This window comes from Alligator mississippiensis, chromosome 4 (genome assembly GCF_030867095.1).
Source record: "Alligator mississippiensis isolate rAllMis1 chromosome 4, rAllMis1, whole genome shotgun sequence".
Taxonomy (NCBI): domain Eukaryota; kingdom Metazoa; phylum Chordata; order Crocodylia; family Alligatoridae; genus Alligator; species Alligator mississippiensis.
The window spans coordinates 245,269,437-245,292,965 of record NC_081827.1 but is presented as its reverse complement, the minus strand read 5'-3'; the positions used below and the strand labels follow the sequence as shown (position 1 = coordinate 245,292,965).

The 23,529-nt window shown below is 42.5% G+C and overlaps 2 protein-coding genes across 2 annotated transcripts in view; one reads left to right on the top strand and one right to left on the bottom strand.

Annotated features, from left to right (window-relative positions):
* The window catches only part of LOC102560984 (tetraspanin-7), a 250,189-nt gene that overhangs the window by 36,801 nt on the left and 189,859 nt on the right, over positions 1 to 23,529 (top strand). The gene's annotated exons all lie outside the window — the stretch shown is intronic.
* On the bottom strand, positions 491 to 22,890 carry LOC102560522 (ropporin-1). The gene is made up of 6 exons (XM_006258663.3): positions 22,753 to 22,890; positions 19,338 to 19,464; positions 16,361 to 16,478; positions 14,419 to 14,580; positions 1,880 to 2,052; positions 491 to 696 (listed from the first exon to the last, which is right to left on the bottom strand). The coding sequence occupies exons 2-6, from the start codon at positions 19,451 to 19,453 to the stop codon at positions 630 to 632; spliced, it is 636 nt and encodes a 211-aa protein (XP_006258725.1). The 5' UTR covers positions 19,454 to 19,464; positions 22,753 to 22,890; the 3' UTR covers positions 491 to 629.

Below are 23,529 nucleotides of genomic sequence, written 5' to 3'. Positions count from 1 at the left end.
TTTTTGTTTTTGTTTTTTTTTTATACCAGGAATCTCCTGGTGACAAATTTGGGTGCCGTGCTGCTAATTAGCAGTGCAGCAAATGGGTGTGCATGCACTGTGCGCAGTTTACAGTGCCTCAAACAGTTTTGAGGCATTGCAGACCACGCATGCACACCCACTGAATGCAAACCATGACACACGTCTAAGATGGTCTGAGACCTTGAGCTAGATCTGAGATTCACTGGGAAATCAGTGTAGAAATAGCATGACATTTTAAATAAACATTTTTCATTTTGTTGCAAAACATTGATTCAAAATTATTTTCTTTGTTTTGAATTTTTTTGTGAAGAAACAAAAGTTTTTTGGAAGTGACATTTTCTGGCAAAATTTTCAGTTTCAGAAACATTGAATTTTCATGGGAAAATTTCCTGCATAAAATTTATGACATGCTCTAATTATTAGCGTGTAAGAAGATTCCATTTCACTAACATTCTTTCTTAAACCACACTCTCACATTTTTATTGAATTCTTTGCCAAATTGTTTATTAACAGACAGAAGAAAAGTCAATGAAGGACCAGTTGGTAAGAGTTATTCAGCAGCAGCTTCCTTCATTTATCTGCTATCATACTGCTGGAAAGCTTTGCTCTTATTCCAGCTTGACCTGAGGATTCCGGGTAAAATCATTCACTTTAATTAGACCATCTGGTCCAATGCTGTGTGAAGAATGAAATACAGATTTGTTAGCTGAAGTCACTGAGTCCTGTGTTTTAATCATGAGCATACAGAACAAACTTCCCCAGTGTCACTGACTTCCTGCTCTCTAAACCTTTGACACGTTTTTCTCTAAACCAGTGGTGCTCTGCCTCTGACGCCATGTGGGTCTCCCTACAGATCTGGAAATTTGGTGGTGAGGGAGTGAGGGCAGCATTAATTGCTGTTTCCTGCTGGTAAATTTCCTGACTTGTGGGGAGTCCTGGGGCCAAAAGATTGAGTACCACTGTTCTAAACTGTATTAATTGGACCTGCACCAGTTCCCACTGAAACCAGTGAAATGCTTGCTTTGATGGTAGTAGGAGATGTATCGAGCACTTTGTCTCTTTCCTCCACTCCAAATTATGCCTCTTCATGACATTCCCTGTAGTTAGAACAAGCATTTTATTCATTTACACCAAGATGCTTTCCTTCTTTACATAAAAATACAGACATTACCCTTCTATAGCATTATTATAAGCATCATTCAATGCTTTGGGCACATTTATTTGCTCTTCTACTGATTTGTATTGTACATTTGTGCCTTGAGTGGCAAATCCGTAGCCTCTGTAAATTGTTATCCCTTTTGGAAATCAGTGACACTAATGGCAATTTATGCCAGCTAGGGGTATGTCTCTTAAAATGTAAGTTCTATAGGGTAAGGGCTTGTTTCTTGTTTAACACAGTGGGGTATACAGTTGTGCTATACACATACTAAATAGTAATAATAATTGTTTAAAGTTGAAGTGAGAGAGGCCTGTGTTTTCATCAGGAATGTAAAATTCTGGGGTTGGGACACTGACTTTGTCAGCTGCAAAGAATCTAGTACACCTTTGGTGCTATTGAACAAAACAACACTCTTTTTCTTTCTCCTGTCTTTTCATTCCCTCATTATGAATATCCTTTGTTGCTTTCTCCAGATTACCTTGGATGCCCTTGCTTTAGCAGACTTTCTCCTTCACCTCTCTGCCAATTTCATTTTTCCCTAGTCTATTTTCTTGCTCTGCCCTCCCTCTCCCTTTTCTTCTACCCCTTCTCCTTGCCTGTTTTCCCAGCCTCCCTGTAATTTAAGATCTACAGTATAAACACACATCTTTGATGAATGCACCTTTAACTGTGGTTGCCAATTGATACAGGCTTACTTACATCTCCTGTTCAATGTAATTGAGCATTCTGTTGACGTGGGATAATGAAATCTCCCCATCTACTTCTGCAATGTACGTGTAGAGAAACTGGAAAGTGCTAAAAGGAATACGTGCAGGTCCACTGTCATCATTGGATAAAACCTCACATATGATCTTCAGAGTTTTTGTGATATTCTAGTAAACAGATTAAAACAATGAAACTGCCTCAATTTGCTGCTATTAATAGACAGGTTAATATCCTATATGCCTAGGTACAGAGAGGAAGATTGTCAGAAACCTAGTGGAAAAGACATAACTAAAAAAGAGCATTATGGTAATGTCTGAATGAAAGGGGTTGGGGAGAGAATTTCTGGGGATCTCTAGGGTCTGAATTGAGACTTGGGTTTTATTTAGCACCTTTACTGAGGATCTAGAACAAGGATTTTGGGATTAGAATAGTATCTTTCATTGCAAATAAATGTGCGTCATTATTATTCATATGATAAATGGTACATTGATTTTACAGCCATCACTGAGGGCTACAGTCTAGTTATGGTTTTGACCTGCTCCACCCCTGTCAGTCACAGTCTTTGAGCCTCAGTTTCCTCCTCGTTTCCTCCTTACTCAGTCTGAGAAACAATTTGTTTCTTGACTGTATCAGCAGCTAATTGTGACCCTTTTATACTGGTCTAGTGCATCCAGGGAGTCGAGTTAGCGTGTCACTTCCTGGTCCCTCCATACCCATTTTGTCTAGGAAGGAGTCATATCACCCACCTACTTCTGTGCACTTGGAATTGAAGCCTGTGTAATCTGTGCAGGAGTGAATGAGGGTTTCATGTTCCTTGTATGGGAGTGAATCCAAACCACAATCAAGTAAAAACCTTGTAAGCACAAAGCCCTAATTCAAGCAAATTGACATTGAAGTCAAACGAGCAACATAAAGGACCTGAAGAGTTAACAGTCTTGAGAAGGAAAACACCAAAATAAGATTCATCCTGGACATTCATCCTAAACTAAGCCTCTTGGGAAACAAGCTCAATTAATTAACAGGAAGGTGAAATCTGAATTGCAGCATTGTCAATCTGGAAAACAAGCCTAGTACAAGTTTATAATGGAATATATTAGCAGAAAACACCCCATGATGAATGCAGACTTTATACTTAGATATATCATATCACAGATCAGAGGTATAAGAATCCTACTATGATGAATGAGTCAGCACTGTCTAAAGTTCTTAGTGACAGGAAGAGGTCTGACAAACTGGAATGAATTCAAATAATAGTTACAAAAATAATTTAAGGGCTAGAGGAGTGAGGTGATAAGACAAGGTTCAATGAACACAAGTGAAAAAGATTAAGGCTAGGTACAGACATGCAAAAAACCCAAGCTGGAATTGATCTATGTTACATGGTTTTCTGTAAGCAGCGTAGTTGAGATTGGTAGTGAACAAAAGACACATTCCCTCTTTGGTGGTGGCGGAGAAAGCAAATCTTAGACCGGGTGATGCCATTTTTAAATCAGTTTGCATGTGCCAAATTTCTGTTCTGTTATGGGCATAAACCAGTTTCCAATCACTTATACTGGTAAAAGTGCAATGTCTGTACCTGGCCTGGGTGTAAAAAGTAAAAGTTTAGGGGCATTGTGAATAATAAAAATACTATGTTAGTATTATTTACTCTGATAATACTAAATCATCTGTGCTAGGCACTGTAGAAACACCCAAAAGCTGGCCAAAAAATTTTACAGTCCAAGCATATGAAAAGATCAGAGATGGATCCACAAAGCTGTTTACAAGATTTAAAAATGTATAAACATCAAGGAGGAATAACTGCTGTTCAGCATGATGTGTTCTTGTGAGCTAGGAAGTTAAAAGTGTATGACAGCTATCATCAACTCAGGTGAAACCAAGTTGTCTCCCTTAGAAAGTATAGGAAGCAAATAAAAAGAAGGAAACAGATGATAGAAGCAGTTTCAGATCACTAAATCACACCAGAAGAGTATGATATATTGAGGCTAGGTTGGAAAAAATAAGCTGAGTTATCATGGGGATTTCAACCTGACTGGGTGTCTCATTCTAACAATATTTAACACATCCTTAAAATTCCTAAAAATTTTAGATGAGTTTCCTAACTCAAAAAGTATTACAGCCAACATGATGAAGGTTATTTTAAATGAAACATAATTTTAGGAGGAGAGGGGAACTGACTGTAGAAGTCAAATAGTTGTTACTTAAATGCAACCAATCCTTTATTATTCTGTTTACACATGGCACATTTAAATCTACCAGTAATATGTGTTCCTGGGCTTTTAAAAAGGCAAATTTCACAAAGCTGAAAACTATTATGAGTTCAGTGAGCTAGGGAAAATAATTTAAACAGGAAAATGTAAATGGCTACTGAGAATTAAGAACATTTTACCAAACCAGTTGTTCTTAACCCTTTTCAACCCAAGGCACCCTACATCACTTCTCTGAATTTGGTAGCACCTTGGTTGGGTGCTATTGTTTTGATGTCTAATGCCAGGAAGCAGGGCCATGCGGCATGATGAGAACAGTCAGATCTGATCTCACAGGAAACATCAGGCTGGAACCTTAAACCTGGGGCCTTAGTCTGCCTGGTGTAGCCACTCATCTCAGTCTGCCACCTCCTCAGCTGAGCAGTGGGGTAGACATCGGTGGTCAGAACCTGATATAGAGGCCTAGCCACCCCTCCCCTCTCAGGTAACCTTTCACCCCTTCCTATAAAAAACCCCTGACCTGAAAGAGAAAGTATCTGGGCAGCAAGGCTCAATCTTGTACTCAGATTGCCTCATGCTTGGCTTCTGTCTTTACTGGGTCCCTGATGGAGTCTTTGGCTACCTGGCTTGGCTTGCCCATGGATCCTGAGTTTGGCCTGACTCTTTGGACTCCTATAGATGTGCAGGAAACCAGCTCCGGCATGCTGGAAATCCAGTGCGTCAGAGTAGATTCGATCAATCGAGTCTGCTGGAACACGGAAATAAACGCTCTCCAGCAGACTCTAGCATCACATGTATCAACGTCCAAGCATTGAAAAATGGCATCAGGGTGCTTTGAATTAAAGCTCGTTCAATAAGCTTTAGTTCAAAGCACCCCGTCACCATTTTTCAGTGATGCTCGTGTGCTTTTAATGAGTGCAGTTTGCTAATTAAAGCATCCTGCTCCACAACTACAGCACGTGTAAAAATGTCCTTTGGATCCCTAAAATGACTCCAGTTTGATCTCCTAGAAAACTGACTCTGCTGGCCTCTTGACCCTGTGCTGTGCCCAGCCCTCTGGATCTATGACTTGGTTCCCCAGACATCTTCTGGCTTCCTGGCTCCCCTGTGCTTGGACTGCACACTCCCCTTGGATCTTGGTTGCTTCTTCTGACCCTGAGTGACCCCCAGATTTGGCTGCTCATGACCTGGCATGATAGGTAATCCTGCTGGGAGAGGGCTCCCTGTGGGCCTCAGTCCCACAACCTCTTCACTCACATGCCTGGGTTGCCTTTTGGGCAGCTCTGTCAGCCCCAGTAGTGGAGGGCTGGGCTGGGCTGGGCTGCTGCCTGGAGGAAGAGTCCTCTGGACAATGAGTGCTGTGAATCTTTCCCTTCCCTGTGAATTCCCTGTGAATCCTTCCATATGCTGCTGAAGGGTACCTGGTTCAAAGTGAGCCCTGCCTGGATCCCTCCCTAGCCACTCTCCCTGCCTGGGATGGTCTGTGACCAGCTGGAGCTGTGTCCTTCCACTGCAGCACAGAGGAAGCCCCCGGTGGAGCTACTGTTTCAGGCCCTGCTCCCTGCTGTGGTGGCGGAGAAATGTGACAGCACTGCTGCCCCATGCAGAGAGCTTCATGTGGCTGTGGTGGCACCAGGGCTGTGGCACCCTGGAAAGGGTTTTGTGACACCCTGGTTGAGAACCACTGTGCTAGACAGCCCAAAAGCCACAATTGATTAAAAATAAAATAAGACAAAACCTGCCTGAGGAAAAGGGGAAGTTCCACCAGCTATAACATAGGTATATAACAAATGGAAAAAAGGAGGCGATAGTAACTAGTATTAGTTAGAAAATAGGAGTTGTGGAACATGGATTAATGGAACAAAAGTACACAAGGAGAATAGTATGACCAGCAGAATTAAGGACAGACAGAGTTTTTAAAAGTAAGTTAGGAACAGAAAGATTCCTAACAGTGTATTGGTCTATTAATCAGTGGAAATGGTAGAATTGTCAATAATGCAAGGAAGGCAGAGGGTTCAGTATAAATTTCTTTTCTGTAGTTGGGAAAAACAAATGATGTTTTTAGATCCTACAGTGATTATGAAATACTTTTCCTTTCCAGCTGTAACTTGGGTAGATGTTAATCAGGTAGTAAAACCTGTCAGTACAACATTGATCCTAGACAAAATACTGGAATAGCTGACATGAGACTCAAATAATAAATTAAAGAAAGGTGATAACATTAATGGAAAACATTTTGTCTTACTAATGATATTTTTTTCATGAGATTGCAAGTTTAGCTGAAGCAGGTAATAGTATTGCCATAATATATCGGGATTTATGGGATTTGTCTTACAAGGATATGACCTTTAAAACTAGATGATACAGAATCAACATAATACCCATTTAATGGATTAAAAAGTGACATACTGATGGACCTCTGCATAAAACTGTAAAAAGGGAATCATCATCATCAATAGACCTAATAGTCTAATGGACATTTTTAAACATTTGTAGTAATGTCAAAGAAGAAAACATAACATCATTATGTATAATGTTTACTTATGATGTAAAGATTAGGAACAGTGAAATGATGAAAGAGGACAGGTAATAATTCTAGGAGCAAAAAAGTGCAGATTGTATTTAGAGGCTGGGGGGTGGGGGGTGCTATCCCAGCAGACAGAGGCTCTGAAAAAGATTTGGGGGTCAGGGTGGATCAGCAGCTAAACAGGAACTCCCAGTGACATGCTGTAACCAAAAGAGTCAATGCAGACTTCAGATACATAATTAGGAGAGGGCTGAGTGCTAGGAGGGAGGTTATATTACCTCTCTGTTTGGCGGTAGTGCAATTGCAACTAGATTACAGTGTCCAGTTCTGGTGTTCACCTTTCAAAAATGTTAAAAATTGTATGAGGTACAGGAAAAGTCAAGCAGTGTAGCAAAGGGGGGAAGGGAGGAGTGATTGGGGCACCAGCAGTGCCCAATAACAGCCCTTCTGCTGTCATCCTGGCCACCACTGTGGCAGAAGTGCCCAGGTATTCCTCGGGAAAGATCCAAAAGAATTATTAAAGAACTAGAAAATATGCCTATTAACTTATGTGCCAGGAGTCCAATCTATTTTTTATCGAAAAAAGGGTAAGAGGTGACTTGATATCAGGTAAAAATACCTATGTGGGAACAGACTTTTGTTAAAAAGGAGATCTTCCATTTGAGAGAGAATGGCATAAGAAGAAGCTGAAGCAAGACAAATTTAGATAAGAAATAAGAGATGGCAATTAATCACTGAACAGACTTACACAGTGTTGTGGTGGGTTTTCCATTAGCGGAAACCAAAAAGTCGCACTCGCATTCAGTCAGATATATTGGAATTAAAGCAGGAATTAATTCACAGAAAAGCTATGGCCTGTGTCATTCAGGGAATCAGTTTAAGGATCACAGGAGCCTGTTCTGGCATTTAAAAATCTATGAATCTAAATGTGAGCAACCATCACCAATGTGAGCTGTGTACACCCCTCACCACCCAACATTTCCACTGAGCAAGTAATCGTTTTTGAAAGCGAGTTGTATATTTAAAAATCAGGCAGTACCACTGCCACGCTGTAATACTTCTAATTGCTGGCGTGCATGGTTCTGTTGTAGCAGCGCTTCATAAATGTAGAAAGCATTAACGTGATACAAGCGTGAACCTTTATGCCTTCTTTTGGTGCATCATGATGTTCCATTGGTGTGCCTGATGCTAAACTTAAACCTCCTAGAGTTCATCATTTGTAAAATTAACTTTAGATTCAAAGAACGGACTTCTAAAATGATATTTAAAATCCTCCTGGCCAAGAATCTCGACTTGTTAAAACAACAGTTCTGAAAAGAACAGCTATACGAATGTTGGGGGTTGTAAAACTGAGTCTTGAAATCACAAGAGTTCTGGTGGAGCTGACATGAGTATGCAGGTCCCAGATACATTCTTATCTGATAATCCTTTATTATAGAAGGATGGCTAGAATTCTGACATCCTAATGTGCAATGGGTTGGGATTTTTTTCAAACATGTTCAGTTTTGGCTGGATACTGCTCATATGAAAAGACAATAAAATCCCACTGAGGAGCATTCAGCAGGATTATATGATCAGACTAAGGATTATTCAATTCATCAAAATATAATGAATTGTCTCATCATTAGGGGACAGTATCATTAAGGTCCACAATATTTTGAGCTTGATAAACTAGTGATGACACTTTTAATAGCAATGTAAAGTTTCATGCACATCTTCTTTATTCCACAAGATGGTGCCAGATGATTGCATAATGACCAGCCCTACAGTTCTTAAATTAACAAAGGATCCTTCATTATTTCTCTAAAATAAGTTCATATATAAATATTTTCTTTATTAAAAAAAGCCACTGGAATTTCATGGAAGATTGTATCAAAACTCTGTTTTGAAGCAGTTCTGCTGATATAAACATTTTTCATTAATGGGGAGGGTTACATGGACACAGTAATTTTGTTGTCTAATATTTGATCAGTTCTTTATTGCTCACTGAAAGTCAAAACTTATCTGAGATATCATATTTATCCCCATGACACCTAATTCTAATCTCACAACTAAAATATTATGACATTGCAAGATAAATTGCAGCAAAACATGCATTTCTGAGCAGAAATATCCCATTTTAATGGAAATGACCAAAATGATGAATGAAGGAGAAGGAAAATACAGGAAATATGATCTCTGAAGAGAATTGTCTCTAAATTGGACTGGTTTTCAAGACTTGCAGGTGTTCAAGATAAGGCAAGTGTTGTCATCAATACTGGAAATGATTGTATTGACCACCAGAACCAATGACATAATGCCCTTTCAAGATTTTAATTAACTCTCTGTAAGATCTGTATCACTCCTTTTGTTTCACAAGTGGAGCGATAGATTTTAAAGACAAAAGAGATCATTATCATAATCTACTCTGACCATCTGCCAGCATGGGGTAGGACATTTCACCAATAATTTCTGCTTTAAACTGATAACTTCTGGTTCAGCACTAATTTATCTCGTAATTTCTTCCCCAAACTTACCAACATCACCTCAGTTTTGCCTTCACTGAGCCTCTGTTTTATTCCCTCATCTTCATGTGTTTCCAGACAAGTTAAGGCTTCTATGCTAGGTTCATAAAACTAATGGAAATCCCACAACCCTTGGTTTTCTGATAACCTTCCTAATTGCCTAAAGTTTAATAGGTGTGGGAGCAAGACATTACCTGGTGGTATGCCAAATAAAAGCTTGTTCAGGGTTGAAGAGTTATTGCCCTACGGGCCAAGAGAGCCGCAGCATCAAAGTCAGCAGATACATCTAATCATATTGGCACGGTCCCTTGGTTTTCATCTGCCACTGAGCGAATACAACATAATATAGCCAGCACAGTTTCTTTGCTCTATAAAGCATCATAACCCAGGAAAAGAAGTCAAACAAATTTGAAAGATTTAGATGCTGTTCTAAATGTCTTAACTACAGGGAAAGATTAGATTCCAGATGGCAGTTAGCTAAACTGTTAGCATAAACTAGAGCTCCTTTAAGTTATGAGAAAGACTGCAGCCTCTTTCTGTAAGGGAGGAATTGTTAATCTCAATCAGCACTGGCTTCTAGCCTTCACCAGGGAGACAAAAAACGAATTTAGAACGTGCAAGTTTCCCTCAATAGTAGCAGAACTTCAGTGAGCACCAAAGGCCGAAACCTAGAAACAAAAGGCATTTATACATGTACTTTTTGGTCCCTTGACATGCCAGAGATCTGCCACTTTGGAGTAGACTTGATTAATCGAGCCTGCTCTGCACAGGAGCTGACGCGCACTGCGCTGCATCGCGTGCAGTTGTATGAGTGGTGAAATGGGTGTCAGCGTGCAGAAAATGGCAACGGCGTGCTTTTGAACTAAAGCACTTTCTACATGTTTTAGTTCAAAAGCGCACCACCACCATTTTCACAGTGCTGACATGCATTTCCCTGCTTATACAACTGCAAGCATCACAGCACCAGGTGCTTTTCAAAGTGCCTGGCGTTGTGGTGCTTGCATGTGTAAAAATGCCCAAAGTGACAAGATGCAATAAAAAGGACTCTACAAATCTGTCAAAAGTAAGAGAAAGACCAAAGATCCCGTAGGTCCCTCCTGGAGTGCAGAAGGCAATTGGTCACAGTGATGCAGAGAAGGATTAAATATTTAATGCTTTTTTACTTCACTCTTCACAAATCGGGGCGGGTACCATATGACAGGCACAGTTGGCAGCAGAGATAGGGAAGGAGGCAAACAACCTAGTGTAGTAGATGAATGGTTTAAGGGTTACCTAGAAAAGATAGATGCATTCAAATCAGCAGGGCTGGATGAAATGCACCCTAGGGAACTGAAGGAATCGGCTGAAGTAATTCCAGAGCCATGAGCTATCCCCCTTGAGAACGCAAGGAAGTCGGGTGAGGTTCCGGCTGACTGGAAAAGGGAAAATATAGCGTCCGTCTTTAGCAAAGGGAAGAAGGAGGATCTAGGGAATTACAGACCAATCAGCCTGACCACAAATACCTGGAAAGATCATGGAGCAGGTCCTCAAGGAAACCATTGTTAAGTACTTAGAGGAGAACAAGGTGATCAGGAACAGCCAGCATGTATTCACCAGGAGCAAGTCATGCCTGACCAACCAGATTTCCTTTCATGAGGAAGTGACAGGCTCTGTAGATGCGGGAAGAACGCTGGATGTAGTATACCTTGACTTTAGGAAGGCTTTGACATTGTCTGCCATGACATACTCATTAAGACAGACTAGATAAAAGTACTGTAACTTGGATACATAACTGGTTGGAACATTGTGCTCAACGAGGAATCATCAGTGGCTCTCAATGTCTAGTTGGGTAAAGTTGTCAAGTGGGGTTCGGCAGGGGTCTATCCTGAGTCTGCTATTGTTCAACATCTTCCGTAATGATTTCCAGACCCTGAACACACGCACTGTAAAGAACTTTTCTTATGTCAAGTCTAAATTGGCCTTCCTGGAGTTTATGGCTGTTAGACCTTGTTATCCCTCGGGGAGCTCTGGTGAACAGGTGTTCTCCCAGGTCCTGATGTATCTATTCCTCTTATGTAATCATAGGCTGCCAAGTCCCCCCTGAGCCTTCTCTTCCCCAGACTGAAGAGTCCCAAGTCCCTCAGCCTCTCCTTGTACAGCCTTCCCTCAAGGCCTTGGATCATATGAGTGGTTCTCCTCTGGACTCTCTCAGGCTTCTCCACATAATTCCTGAAGTGGGGGGCCCAATACTGGATGCAGTACTTCAGCTGTGGTTTCACCAGGGCCGAGTAAAGTGGGAGGATGACTTCTCTGGTTTTGCTTGAGATACATTGGTGGATGCACGCCAGAGTTTGGTTAGCTTTGCCAGCCACAGCATCACATTAGTGGCTCATATTCATCTTGTGGTCAATCAAGACCCTCAAGTCCCTTTCGGTTGTGGTGCTAGTGAGTGTAGCACTGCTGAGCCTGTAAGTATGCTGGGGGTGCACCTTGCACTTCTCTGCATTGAAGGCCATCAGGTTTTGGTTGGCCCACCTTAAGAGCGCATCCAAGTTGACCTGTATCCCTTGCCTGTCCTGTGGTGTGACCACCCTTCCCCATAATTTGGTATCATCTGAACTTGGCCAGTTCACATCTGACTCCTGAATCCAGATCATTGATGAAGATGTTAAAGAGTACCAGCCCAAGTACCAAGCCTTGAGGCAGTCCACTGGTCACCCCGTGCCACGTTGATTTGCTCCCTTCAACTAGTACTTTTTGGGTCTGACCCCATAGCCAGTTGCCTAGCCATCGGACTGTATAATGATCAAGGCCATTAGTTCCCCAGCGTAACCTTGAGGACATCATGAGAAGCTAGGTCAAAGGCCTTCTTAAAGTTTAGGTATATGACGTCCACATCATCTCCCTTGTCCAGCACACATGTTATGTGGTTACAGAAGGAGATGAGGTTGGTCAGGCAAGACATGCCAGTCACAAAGCCATGTTGCCTGGCATTCAGAAGCTTGCCTTTCGTTAGTCTGGCGTTGATGGATCTCTTGACAATTTTCTCCAGGATTTTTCCAGGGACGGACGTCAGACTGATTGGTCTATAGTTCCCCGGGTCATCCCTCCTCCCTTTCTTGTAGTTGGCTTTTTTCCAGTCATCCAGGACCCCAACCGAGTGCCACAATTTTTCAAATATCTCTGCCAAAGGAGATGCAATGATGTCTGCCAGTTCCTTCAAGACTCTTGGGTGCATTCTGTCTGGGCCCGCTGACTTGTGAATGTCCAGTTTCTCAAGGTGTTCCTTCACCTGATCCACATCGATTTTGGGTCTGTCGCCTGCTCCCAGATTAGTAGTGTGATCCTCCTGGGAGGGTGAAAAAACGATGGAAAAAAGTCATTTAGGATATTGGCCCTTTCTAGGGCATCTGATGTCAGTTGCCCTGCTGGATCTCGCAGGGGCCCAATACTGTCCTTGTTCTTTTTCCTATTTCCCACATACCTGAAGAAGGACTTTTTGTTGTCCTTGATCCCTGTACCAAGCCTAAGTTCGGTTTGTAGCTTGGCTTTTCTTGGTTGTGGGTAAGTACAGAGTAATCATCTTTGGTAATGCTTCCTGTTTTCCAGCTGGTGTAGGCTACTCCTTTGAGCTTAATGAGGTTCAACAGTTCCTTATTCAGCCATGGGGTCTTCCTTGCCCGTTGACTGCATTTCTTGTGAGATGGCATGGCTTTGCCCTGTGCTTCAAGGATTATGTTTTTGAAAGATGACCATTCCTCGTGTACTCTCTTTTCTGGGAGGGGTATGGCCTCTAATTGCCTGACTGACCAATTCTATCAGTTTGCAAAAGTCAGCCTTCCCTAAGTTGAGGAATTCTGTTTTGCTGAGGGGTTTGCCTGCTCTTTGGTGAACTAAGAAGGTGATGAATTCATGGTCGCTGTCACCAAGCTTCTCCTCGATCCGCAGATCACTCACCAGGTTCTCCCCTTTGGCCAGGACCAGATCAAGCAATGCCTCTCCCCTAGTCGACCCATAGACCTCCTGGGTTAGGTAGAGGTCATCGATGCCAGTTTACTCTTTTTGACAAAAAGGCCAAGAGCATGCTGGAAAATTAAGAGCAGTGATTCTTCTGCTCTGTTCAGCATTGGTGAGGCCTCACCTGGAGCACTGTGTCCAGTTTTGGGTCTCACACTTCCAGAAGGATGTGAACAATTTGGGAAAAGTCCAGCAGAGTGACAAAAATGATCAGGGGCCTGGGAGATAAGACTTATGAGGAAGAACTAAGGTTATTTAGTCTGGAGAAGAGAAGACTGAGGGGAGGCTGGGATTTCATAGCAGTGTTCACATAATGGAAGGGAGATTATAGAGTGGTTGGAGATGGGACATCTGTAGCTGTAAGGGACAAGACTAGGAGTAATGGCTTCAAGCTGCAGCTGGGGAGATTTAGGCTGAAGACTAGGGGAGGAACTTTCTGACTATGAGAGTGGTCAAGCACTGGAACAGGCTGACTAGAGAAGATGTGCAATCTCCATCCTTGCAAACTTTCAAGAGCAGGTTGGACAGACATTTGACTAGGTTGGTTTAGTCAGGTTGATCATGCCTTGAGTAGGGGGTTGGACTAGATGACCTTGTGAGGTCCCTTCCAACCCTACTTTCTTATGATCCCATGTTGTCTTGTCTCCAAAGACGCATGATATTTTGTCCAGGTCTGAGTGATTTTCTCTTAAAATAACATTTCCTCAAATTGGGAAAAACTGAACCAGTCAGAGTAAAGAAAGCCAGAATTAACCAAGTTATTCATTACTCAGACAAAATCTGCTAACTGTGATTTTGGGATACTAGGGTAGAGATAAAGACTCTCTTCTGTGCTGCTGTCACAACTATGGCATTGAGCTTAGAAAAAAAAAATATAGTTAGGTGAAGCCAGCATTACTGCCACTGTCACTCTATCTGTTTTATTTTACGCTTACTCAATTGCAGATGATTTGTGAAACAAGGTGAGCTGTTGGAATGAAGTTGGGAAAGAGGATCCATGTTCCACTTTATCAGTGATAGGTAACTAAAACCTGTTGTCAAATCTTAACAATGCACCGATAGATGGATCAGCTGAAAGCAGAGCACTCTATGTTGGGGTTTACAGGAACATTCTGGTTCCATTCGTACCTGAGATGGGATAGTTAAAAATTATAGCTCAAAGCCAGGAGGGTTGGGTCAGTCCATAACATGGTTAAAATATCCTTTTGCGCGAACTCCAGGCACAACCCAAATATTAAATCAAAATCAGCTATTTAAAGAATATAAATACACATGAATAAAAAGTGTAGAAATACTTACAACTCCAAGAGAACTACTTGACAGGGCTAAAAACTTTAGCCATTCAACTTCTTCAGTAAAATGCCCTACATTCATCACGCTCTCGAATAAGTCTATTGGGAGATTCAGCACCTTCCATAAGTGAGCCAGTTCATCCGCATGGACTATCAGTCTCCCACCCACCTGGAAACATATATAACAATATCATGGGATTGTCATGAGAAAAGGAATACCTTTTGTCTCCATAGCTGGGTTTCTTTTCCAGATCTTTAAAACAGAATTTCATTAACTCCAACATCCTGTTAGTAAGCATCATAGACAGACTTGATCATTTGCTGCACAGTGCAGAAGAGAAAATGCCAGAGGCCCTTCAATGCTCAAGGGCTCTTAACACTGTGCTTGAGCTACATTTACTAAATGGTAAGGACTTTTCAAGCAACAGTAATTATCACCAAAGTGTTATGCCAAAAAAAAAGTGGTGTCAGAATATTTGGTGTAGCTGGACCCACCCACTATACTGAATCTGCCTAATCATGCAACAGTATACCCCATGATGGCCCTTTGGGAAACTTGATTAGGACTCTGTATAGACTTTTGGCTCTGATGTCATTTAGGGTGACTTTGGATTTACATTATGTTAATGATGCCAAGGGCCTTCAGGAGTAATTTAATTCCTGACACCCATTTTGCAGGGACAGTTGTAAAAGCTCATTGCAAGTCTGATTTGCATAGAAAATATAACTAAAGACTAGAGGGGGTCAATCACAAACTATGTAAATACAAGTAAAATTAACTATAAATAAAGGAACTTATTTATTATTTGCTTACTAATATTCTACTCTTCCCAACAAAGGACCAGGGGGGCTTACAATAAGGGAAACATAATAACTGATAAAAGCGGATAGACTATTAGAGTAAGATATGAAAAAACCCTCCTTTCCTTGCTCAACACTTTTCCAGACAAGAAGATATAGCATATCCAAAAGATGAGGTTGGGCTCTGGCAAATCCCAGGGAGGAGAGAGTGCCACAGCTGAGTCACTACCATGGATGACCTCTCGTGTTTTTACAAAGCAAACTGGGTGCACTCATGGCACTTGCAGGAGGCTTCTCTCAGCTGAACTTAGGAATCAAGATAGGCAGAAGCCACCCCTTAAATATGTAGGGCCCAAACTATTATGGGCCTTGTAGATCAAAACCAGCATCTTGAATTGTATCCAAATCTATTGGGAGCTAAGGCAGCATTGGGCTTATATGCTCCTGGAGACCCACGCTTATCACAAGGCAAGCTGCTACACTCTGTACCACCTGCAGCTTCCAGAGAGTTATCAAGGGCAGCCACATGGAGTAGTAGAATACAGCAGTCTAGCCTCAAGGTTACAAACGCATGGATGGTGATCAGATCTGAAGCTGAAAGAAAGGGTCACAGCCCTCTTACCAGGTGGAGCTGGTGAAGGGCTCTCCCAGCCACTACTGTCACCTGAAGATCCAGGTGCAACAAAGGATCCAGGAGCCCCCCAAGGCTGTGAACTTGAGTGACAAGGGAAGGATGAAACCTATCGATGATGTGTGTCCCAATGTATTTACTGATGTGAATACTCCCTTTGGCTACAATGAGGCACCCACCAATATGAGAAAGATTCACAATCAGGGCCAAAGGAAATCCAGTTAAAGGAATAGTGTGTTTTGTATTACTGCAGCCAGCCAAAAAGTCATATTAAAGGTCCTGTTCTTCGTTCTTTCATGCTTTTCAAAGCTGCCAGGTAATATATTAATACTTTCCATACACATTTACTTGAATTAACTGAATCAAGTATTTCCAGACATAACATTGAAAGCAATTACATTTCCTCATAAAGAAAATATAGTCACTGTATCATAATTACCGAAGCAAAATAGCATATGTATACAAATCATCTACCTACTATGTACTTGCCCCAAAATGTAAACGAGGTGTTTCTTACTCTTTGATGTAAGACCTTTAAGATCTCTGGAGTGAGGTCTGCCCAGTTTGATAAAGGGGTCCTCTCCGTTCGTTCCCTACCTGGAGGAATATCACCACGGGCAACAGCTGTAAAGTAACTAGATAAAAAGACAGAGAAGTGCTGCTTTTGAAATGTATTTCACAGTAGCAGATATCAAACAGGAAGGTTTAGTATAATTTATAGCTACTAAATAGAAGACAACTGCATTTCTGCTGTCTGTGGGCAGCAGTTTTTGTTTAAAGTTGCACTGGTTTTTATGTGTAAAGTACTGCACTACCAAACATCTTTTCCTTGTCTCCTGCACAAAGATTGCTACAGATAGGATTGAAGGACCTAATCCAAACCTCACTGTAATTAGTGGAAGTTGTTCCACTAAATTCAGTGGACGTTAAATCAGGCCCATAGTGTCCTTTTCTTTAGGAATTATATTTTGTCCCCAGTTCAGTAAAGCATTTGAGTGCATGCTAAATTTGATTCATATTTAGGAAACTACTTTAACAAGCAGTTAAAAGTACCCTTCATGAATAAACAGTGCCTTTAAATAAAAAAAATCAAGTTTTAAGGAAACCATAGAGTTTCTTACAAACTGTATTCTGGATGCCTTTAGTCCTCCTGGGATAAAAGGATGGACTAGATCAGATCGTGAGGCTGCTCCTTCCAGCCCAGTTTTCTCTGACCTGAGCTCTGTGATGTGAACAAAGCAAACTGGTGATGGAGAACTCTGCTTCTGATAGTAGCACTACAGTGGTAGAGGTATCACTGGGATTTTTGTTAAATCTCAAACCAGACTGCATTCAAGATGCAATATCTTTGTGCTACTGGAAATGAGTAAACTGGACAGAACATAGCCCTGCTTTAGCCATAATACATCAAACATGCTGAAAGCACTGAAAGAGAACAGGGCTGTTATTTTTTAAGCCCATTGTTCCGTGCACTTACCAAAAGCAATTTGTTTCTTTCTTCAGTTAATAAAAGTTTTATCCCTATCTATCATCCACATATGCCAATATCAGCTGATGGGCTGACATTTCAGAAGAGGGATATTCATTAGACAAAGGACATGTTGCCTTATAAATAAATTTGATCCCTTGGTTTAAATGTTAGTGCTACTCCAGGCACTGATGTGCCCTGGGGAAAACTCTTTGTATAGTAATTTAGGCTCCATAGCAGGCAAATTTGAAAAAAAGCAAGTAAAATCTAACATACTTTGGATATTGCTGTTGTGTTAAACACTACTTGTAAAAAAAACCCCAACAACAAGGCAAAACAAAGCCTTGTAATGTAGTAGAGCAGGGGATGGCAACCCTTGGCATGTGTGCCAGAGCACGGCACATGAAGGCATTTTGCTTGGCACTCAGGCCTTGGGAAAGGGACCAGGGCTGCACTGCTACAACAAGGATCGGGCCTCTCTGCCCAAAAACATTGCCAACCCCTGTAATAGAGTATGTAAATACAATGTAAAAGTCATCCTCATCATGGTTCAGATCAAGTCACCCACTAATCCACTGAAGAGGAGACCACTGGAGAGTTACTCTGAGGTAAACAAAGGGAGTAGTGGGGTTGTAGAGGTACAGGGCCATATCCTGAGTCAGCGTAAATCTGCACAGGTACAGTGACTTGAGTGCATATATGTAGATACATGCATATAATCACATATAGGTATGTTTGTATATGCTTCCTTCACTGAAGTCACTGTACCTATACTGACCTGATGATCCCAATCTGATGATCCCTGACCAGTTTTCAAAAACTTGACTTGCTACCCTAGATGAATGCACTTAAGAAACAGACATTACTCCCCTTTGCTCCTGGATGGTGAAGAATTTGGAGTGAAAAAAGCAGTGCTTCTAAAATGTATATAATTTACTAAAGGGCTGAATATAGGTAGAACCTTGCTTTTCAGAACAATTTAATTAAAACCATTCTGATTTCAAGCCAGCAATTATACATCTGAGGACACAGAGGGTGCTCATAGAAGTTACATTTGTCATGTGATTGGCCCCTTGAAAGTGCTCTACAGCCATGCCCTGACAGAAGTGCATGGCTGCAGAGCACTTTAAAAGTGCACGATCATCTGACAAATTAACCCTTATCTAATGAGCGTCCAGATGAAGGCATCCAAAAGTGGAGCGCCTTCACTAACTCCTGTCAGTCTCTCTGTGCAATTGAGGCTGTGCTGCATCAGCCCAGCTTTACCCCTGGTGCTGTCTGTAGGAAGTGAGGGGGAGAAAAGAGGGGGAATGAGCTGCAGGCTGGGGTTTGCCCAGCCTAAGCTGGAGGGGGGAAAGGTGGATTGGAGACCCGTGCCTCATGGCCCCCCAGCTCCCTCTCCCTCCAGCTCAGGCTGGGCAAACCCCAGTCTGGAGCTCCCTTCCCTCCCTTCTCCTCTCTCCCATCCTGCAGACAGTGCTGGAATGGGGGGGAGGGGTTGGCTAGGGGACAGAGGCTGTAGGCAGGTAGGTCCTTCACTGGATCACCTCCAGGCTGGAGCTTAATCCCCCCTACCCCTGACTCAACAGCGAATGTCTGTTTCTGTGAAGCGCCATGAATTACAGTAGGGAGCAGAGTGATCACCCATATCTTAGCCTTTGGCTTGATTATCCTAATGATGTACCACCTGTAGAAGTACTTACAATTACCACGTGTCCAGGCACAGTGGGGAAGAAGAGAAGGTGAAAGTGTACTTATAGCAAATATTAGCAGCACAAGGCAAACCTTGACAGGAAATGAACATTCATCGTTCCCATTGACTTCACAGAGTTGCAGGTGCTCAATAAGGTTACAAGCTTCTTTTGTACTAAGAGGCCAGTCCTTAGCTGGCAGCACTCAATTGACTTCAGCAATAGATCCACTGAAGCAATTAACTTTTCCATGGTACCTGGTACGTCCCTTGTAACTGAGAATTACTCGGAGGTTTTTTAAGTATGTGTTAGGAAAAAAATAAGTCTTAACATACTCAGCAGACCATTGTAGAAGATCTGGAGGCTGGGTTCGGATAGCACCTTTTGTATATTGTTTCAATATTTCTGGAAGTTGTGGCGGGATGCTTATGTGCGTATCTGTATACGGCATAATTACTGTACCTATGGGGAAAAAAAATAACCATTTTATAACATACTCTGTCTATGCTGGAAATGGGTAAAAGTATTAAAGGACAAGATTTTCTTAGAAAAGCTATCAATGCTTTTGGAAAGATCTGGTTTAATTTGTGAAGTGGTTCAGTTTGCTGGCTCTGTCTATAATTTCAGAGCAAAGTCTAAGTGCACATGACTTAAAAACAAAACAAGAATACACTAAGATTTCTCTGGGTGGAAAAGTCTATTCACTTTTTTTTTCTTCTGACAGTTTTTTCTCTTTTAAAATTGATGGCTAATTTTTTTTTATAATCTCATCTATTGTCATATTCTGTAATATCCATGGTATGCATCTCAGGGATACACAGATTGGATCGAAGTGATGTTTCACCTATAATGGCTGTCATTAAACATCCAGCATTTACTGCAACATGGCACCTGATACACATCAATATTTTCTGGTTTTAGAAGTAGGAAATAAAGGCCTGAGACATAGCCAAAGAAATCTATAGGTAGACTTCCAGTTATACTGGATCAGGCCCTAACTGTGTCAACCTCAATGGTCCTTGAGTCCAACCCCCTGCTCAAGGCAAAATCATTCCTATCTGAACCATGCCGTACAACCATCCCTTACAAAACCGCGCAACCCTGCAATGTACATCTACCAGGCATATCGCCCTAAGACCCAAAGTACAAACAGAATGAAAACCACTGTAGACAATCCAGGTCCCGCTGGGTGACTAGGAAAAGCTTTGGGCCAGAGGCTGCGATGTTCTGCAGGATTCATTGTGATTGTGTATCAGGAACCGCACAGAGGTTCTTTCACGAGCTGTTCAAATGAACGTCAGGCTCCGTGCTACAAATTGCGCTTGAACCAGGCTGTGAGCGTAGAAATTTACATTCCAAATATTTAGTTTAAGGAGAGCAATGGGAAAAATTATAGGGAAGAAAGGAGCAAGTAAGAGGATGGAAAGGGAAGAGGAAGGTGAATGCAGGGCTTCACAGTCCCAGTTGTCTATAAGGAAATTCCATCCCTTGTTAAACAAATCAGCCGCAGAGCGGAAGTGGCAGGAGACCCAGTCCTTCTGCCACAACACTCATCAGACAGCCTTTCATTGATAGGCCTCCGTGCAGTTAATCACAGCACCTCCCAGTCAGTCAGTGAGATGAAATGTTATACTATATCCAGATACAACCCCATTTCCTTGACTATGATGCTCAGGCTGAGAAAATGGCCCTTTCCTGAACACCATCTCCGAATCTGTGACTACCTGGGACTACCAGTGATGCCAAATCAAACATTTCCCATTACTACTTGCATGCTTGGATCAGCACTAGCAATACTGACGTTTCCATTGCCATTCTGACTCTGAGATAACATGATGCTGAGAAGAGAAGAGAAGAGAAGAGAAGAGAAGAGAAGAGAAGAGAAGAGAAGAGGCAGTACGTGCCTCCCAGAGGTACATCATTTAGTGGATATATGTCCAGTTTACCCTACACAGAACCATTCTTGTCTCTTTTAGCTGAGAAAACACATGGTTAGAGGGAAGGGGATATGTAGTTCTGGAACCTGAAGATTTATTTCATTACACCAGGTCAATGGTACTCAGCTGCTAGCTGAATCCAGCTCACAGGGCCATATAATCTGGCCTGCAGGGCTCCTCACAGGTCCTGAAATTTAGTGGTGGGGAATGTTTGCAATAGTAATTGCTGTGGATCAGGAAACTGTGGCAATTAATGCTGCACCCCTCCCCCACTGCCCAGTTTCTGGCCCCATGGACCAAATAATGTGGCCCTATGTGCTGGATCCAGAGTTGGGCCGTGGCATCTGTCATGCAGGGCTGGGCTGGCACATGGGGTTGCTTCTGAGCTGCATCTGGCAAGCATAGTGGGGCTGGCTCACCAGACTGTACCCACAGAAAGACCCTGTATGCCGGATCTGGCCTGGCCTGGCCCTGTGCCATTCATCTGGCTTGCAGGGCCAGAAAGTGGAGCACCGCTGTTTTAGGTGCTCCCTCCTTGTTAGGGCTCAGGAACATCGTTGAGGGAGAATGGAGGAGTTCTCACCTATGCTATCTGTGGAAATATGGGAGACAACAGCCTCTAAGGTTGTCAGTTTGGTTTTCTCTCGGTGTCTTTGTCTGACAGTCTTTTTTTACCCCAACTCCTGTTTTATCTTCTGCCTACCCTAACCAGATTTCAAATAGCTGGGCTTTCTGCTCAGTGCCCCTCTACATCTCTTGGCATGAACCTCAAACTTCCCCCCATCACTCTTTCATTTTTGGTCTCCCATAATAACATTCTGGTTTTCAAGAGGATGGGATTTTCATCCTGGAATGTATATAGGCTGGCTTCTTTCACTAGCACTAAATTCACTTGAGTGGACATTATGTAGTTGAGGCTCAACATTCAAGTCATTTATTTAAAGTAGAAATACCAGAGTAATATCACTTTTCCTTCTTTTAAACATTAGTAAAAGTAGTTTTATTTTGTTTTAAGCATTTTCTTCATGGGGTTTGAAACCCTAATATTGTAGTGTTGTTTAAATGCATGGGAAGGAAAGAATTGAAATCCAGACTGAAATCCTGTACACCAGATCCAGCCCATGGACTGGCCCCATGCCACTTATCTCACCTGCAGGACCAAATGTGTTGAGCACCACTGATTTAGACAGCAAATACCTAGGACTTAAGCTAGGAAAATCAAAAGCCAAAAATATCTGTTAAAAACTGTCCAGTTTTTATGGTATGGCTTTCATACCAATAACACTCCCCCCCCCAATATTTCCATGTCATCAACATCTTCAGCCTTAGCCTTTGGAAACTACCCACCATTATCGCACATCTTCACTCCGCTGTTAGTAAATGCCCATTTCAACGTCTCCCAACAGACCTTTGGATGATTTCCCCTAACCCTTAAACATTAGCTCCTTGCAGTTGACAATTCATGTCCCTCCAAAAGACTTCACGTAGCACTCCACATTCTTTGGCCAATGCCAATCTGACAAGAAGCCCCTCCGTTCTTTAGATACCCCTTCACGCAATTGCACCGCTACTGGAAAACGCTCCTCTCCCAAGTGACAGCCAATGCTTGACAATTTTTTTCTCGCTTCCTTCATAGCAACATCCTCCCAGTTCTCAACATCTATTGATAATTGTTCCACCCCAACCACTGCCATCACTGTCTCCTCGCATTGACACTAGTCCCCCATCCCAAGTCATTGAACTCAGACTCATGACCTTAACAAGGCTTCCCTCCTCCCACCATCCCCTGTTCATCCCCCTTTGCCCCCATTACCCGAGGCTAAGGAATCTCAGCCTCTCCGTGGAACGCAGCCAGCGCTTGGTTGAGGGTAGTCAGACCCAGGTCTACTGTGAGACGTAGCACAGGTGGCACCCAACGTAGGAGCTGCAGGAATTCAGGGCCAGGCCTTTTGTTTCCTTGCAGCTTGGCGCGTCCTAGCAACCAACGCCACCTCACAAAGGGCTTGGTTCTGTCAGATGCGCTCGCTGCCAAGAAATGGCAGAGGATTCAAAACTGGGTGCCATTTGGAGCGGGGAGTGACTCAGAATAGCTCTTGAGATCAGCAAGATAGGAGAGGGGGATGCTTGCAACAATGGAGCAAGGAACTCTGTTTTCAGGGGAGCAGGAAGCATTCAAAGAAGAGCGGACTTCTGCTCTGTTGTGACTGGGGATGACTTGAAAGTTGCATGAGATAGTCAGGGAGCAGACGGATATCGGAGGAGGACTCCAACTTCCCGAGGAAAGAGGCAGTTGGCGAATAAAGGGACTTGGAACGAGCCATGCGTGGCCTACAGCAGTGGATATACAAACTAAACAAAACAGGAAATGTGCCACGTGAGAGATTTGCTACGAGGTTTTCAGTTGGATTGGGGTAAATGGGGCAGATTACAGCTGCCCTTATCCAGGACTGTGGCTCAGGGAGATGCTGGCTCTTGTACAAGCTGTGGGAGGGGAAAGCAGATCGAAGAATAGCCAGAAAGCACGATGTCCTCCAGCGTGCAGGGGACTCTCTGGAGGCAAGATAATCCAGCATGCAATGCGCTACATGGG

Bases quoted from the DNA above. Each gene is read 5' to 3' on its own strand.
- LOC102560522 (XM_006258663.3), bottom strand. From the start codon at position 19,453: ATGCCGTATACAGATACGCACATAAGCATCCCGCCACAACTTCCAGAA. The intron at 16,479-19,337 runs GTATGTTAAGAC...CTTTTTATCTAG, and splicing joins CTTCTACAATGGTCTGCTGA to TTACTTTACAGCTGTTGCCC. The intron at 14,581-16,360 runs GTAAGAAACACC...ATATGTTTCCAG, and splicing joins TAAAGGTCTTACATCAAAGA to GTGGGTGGGAGACTGATAGT.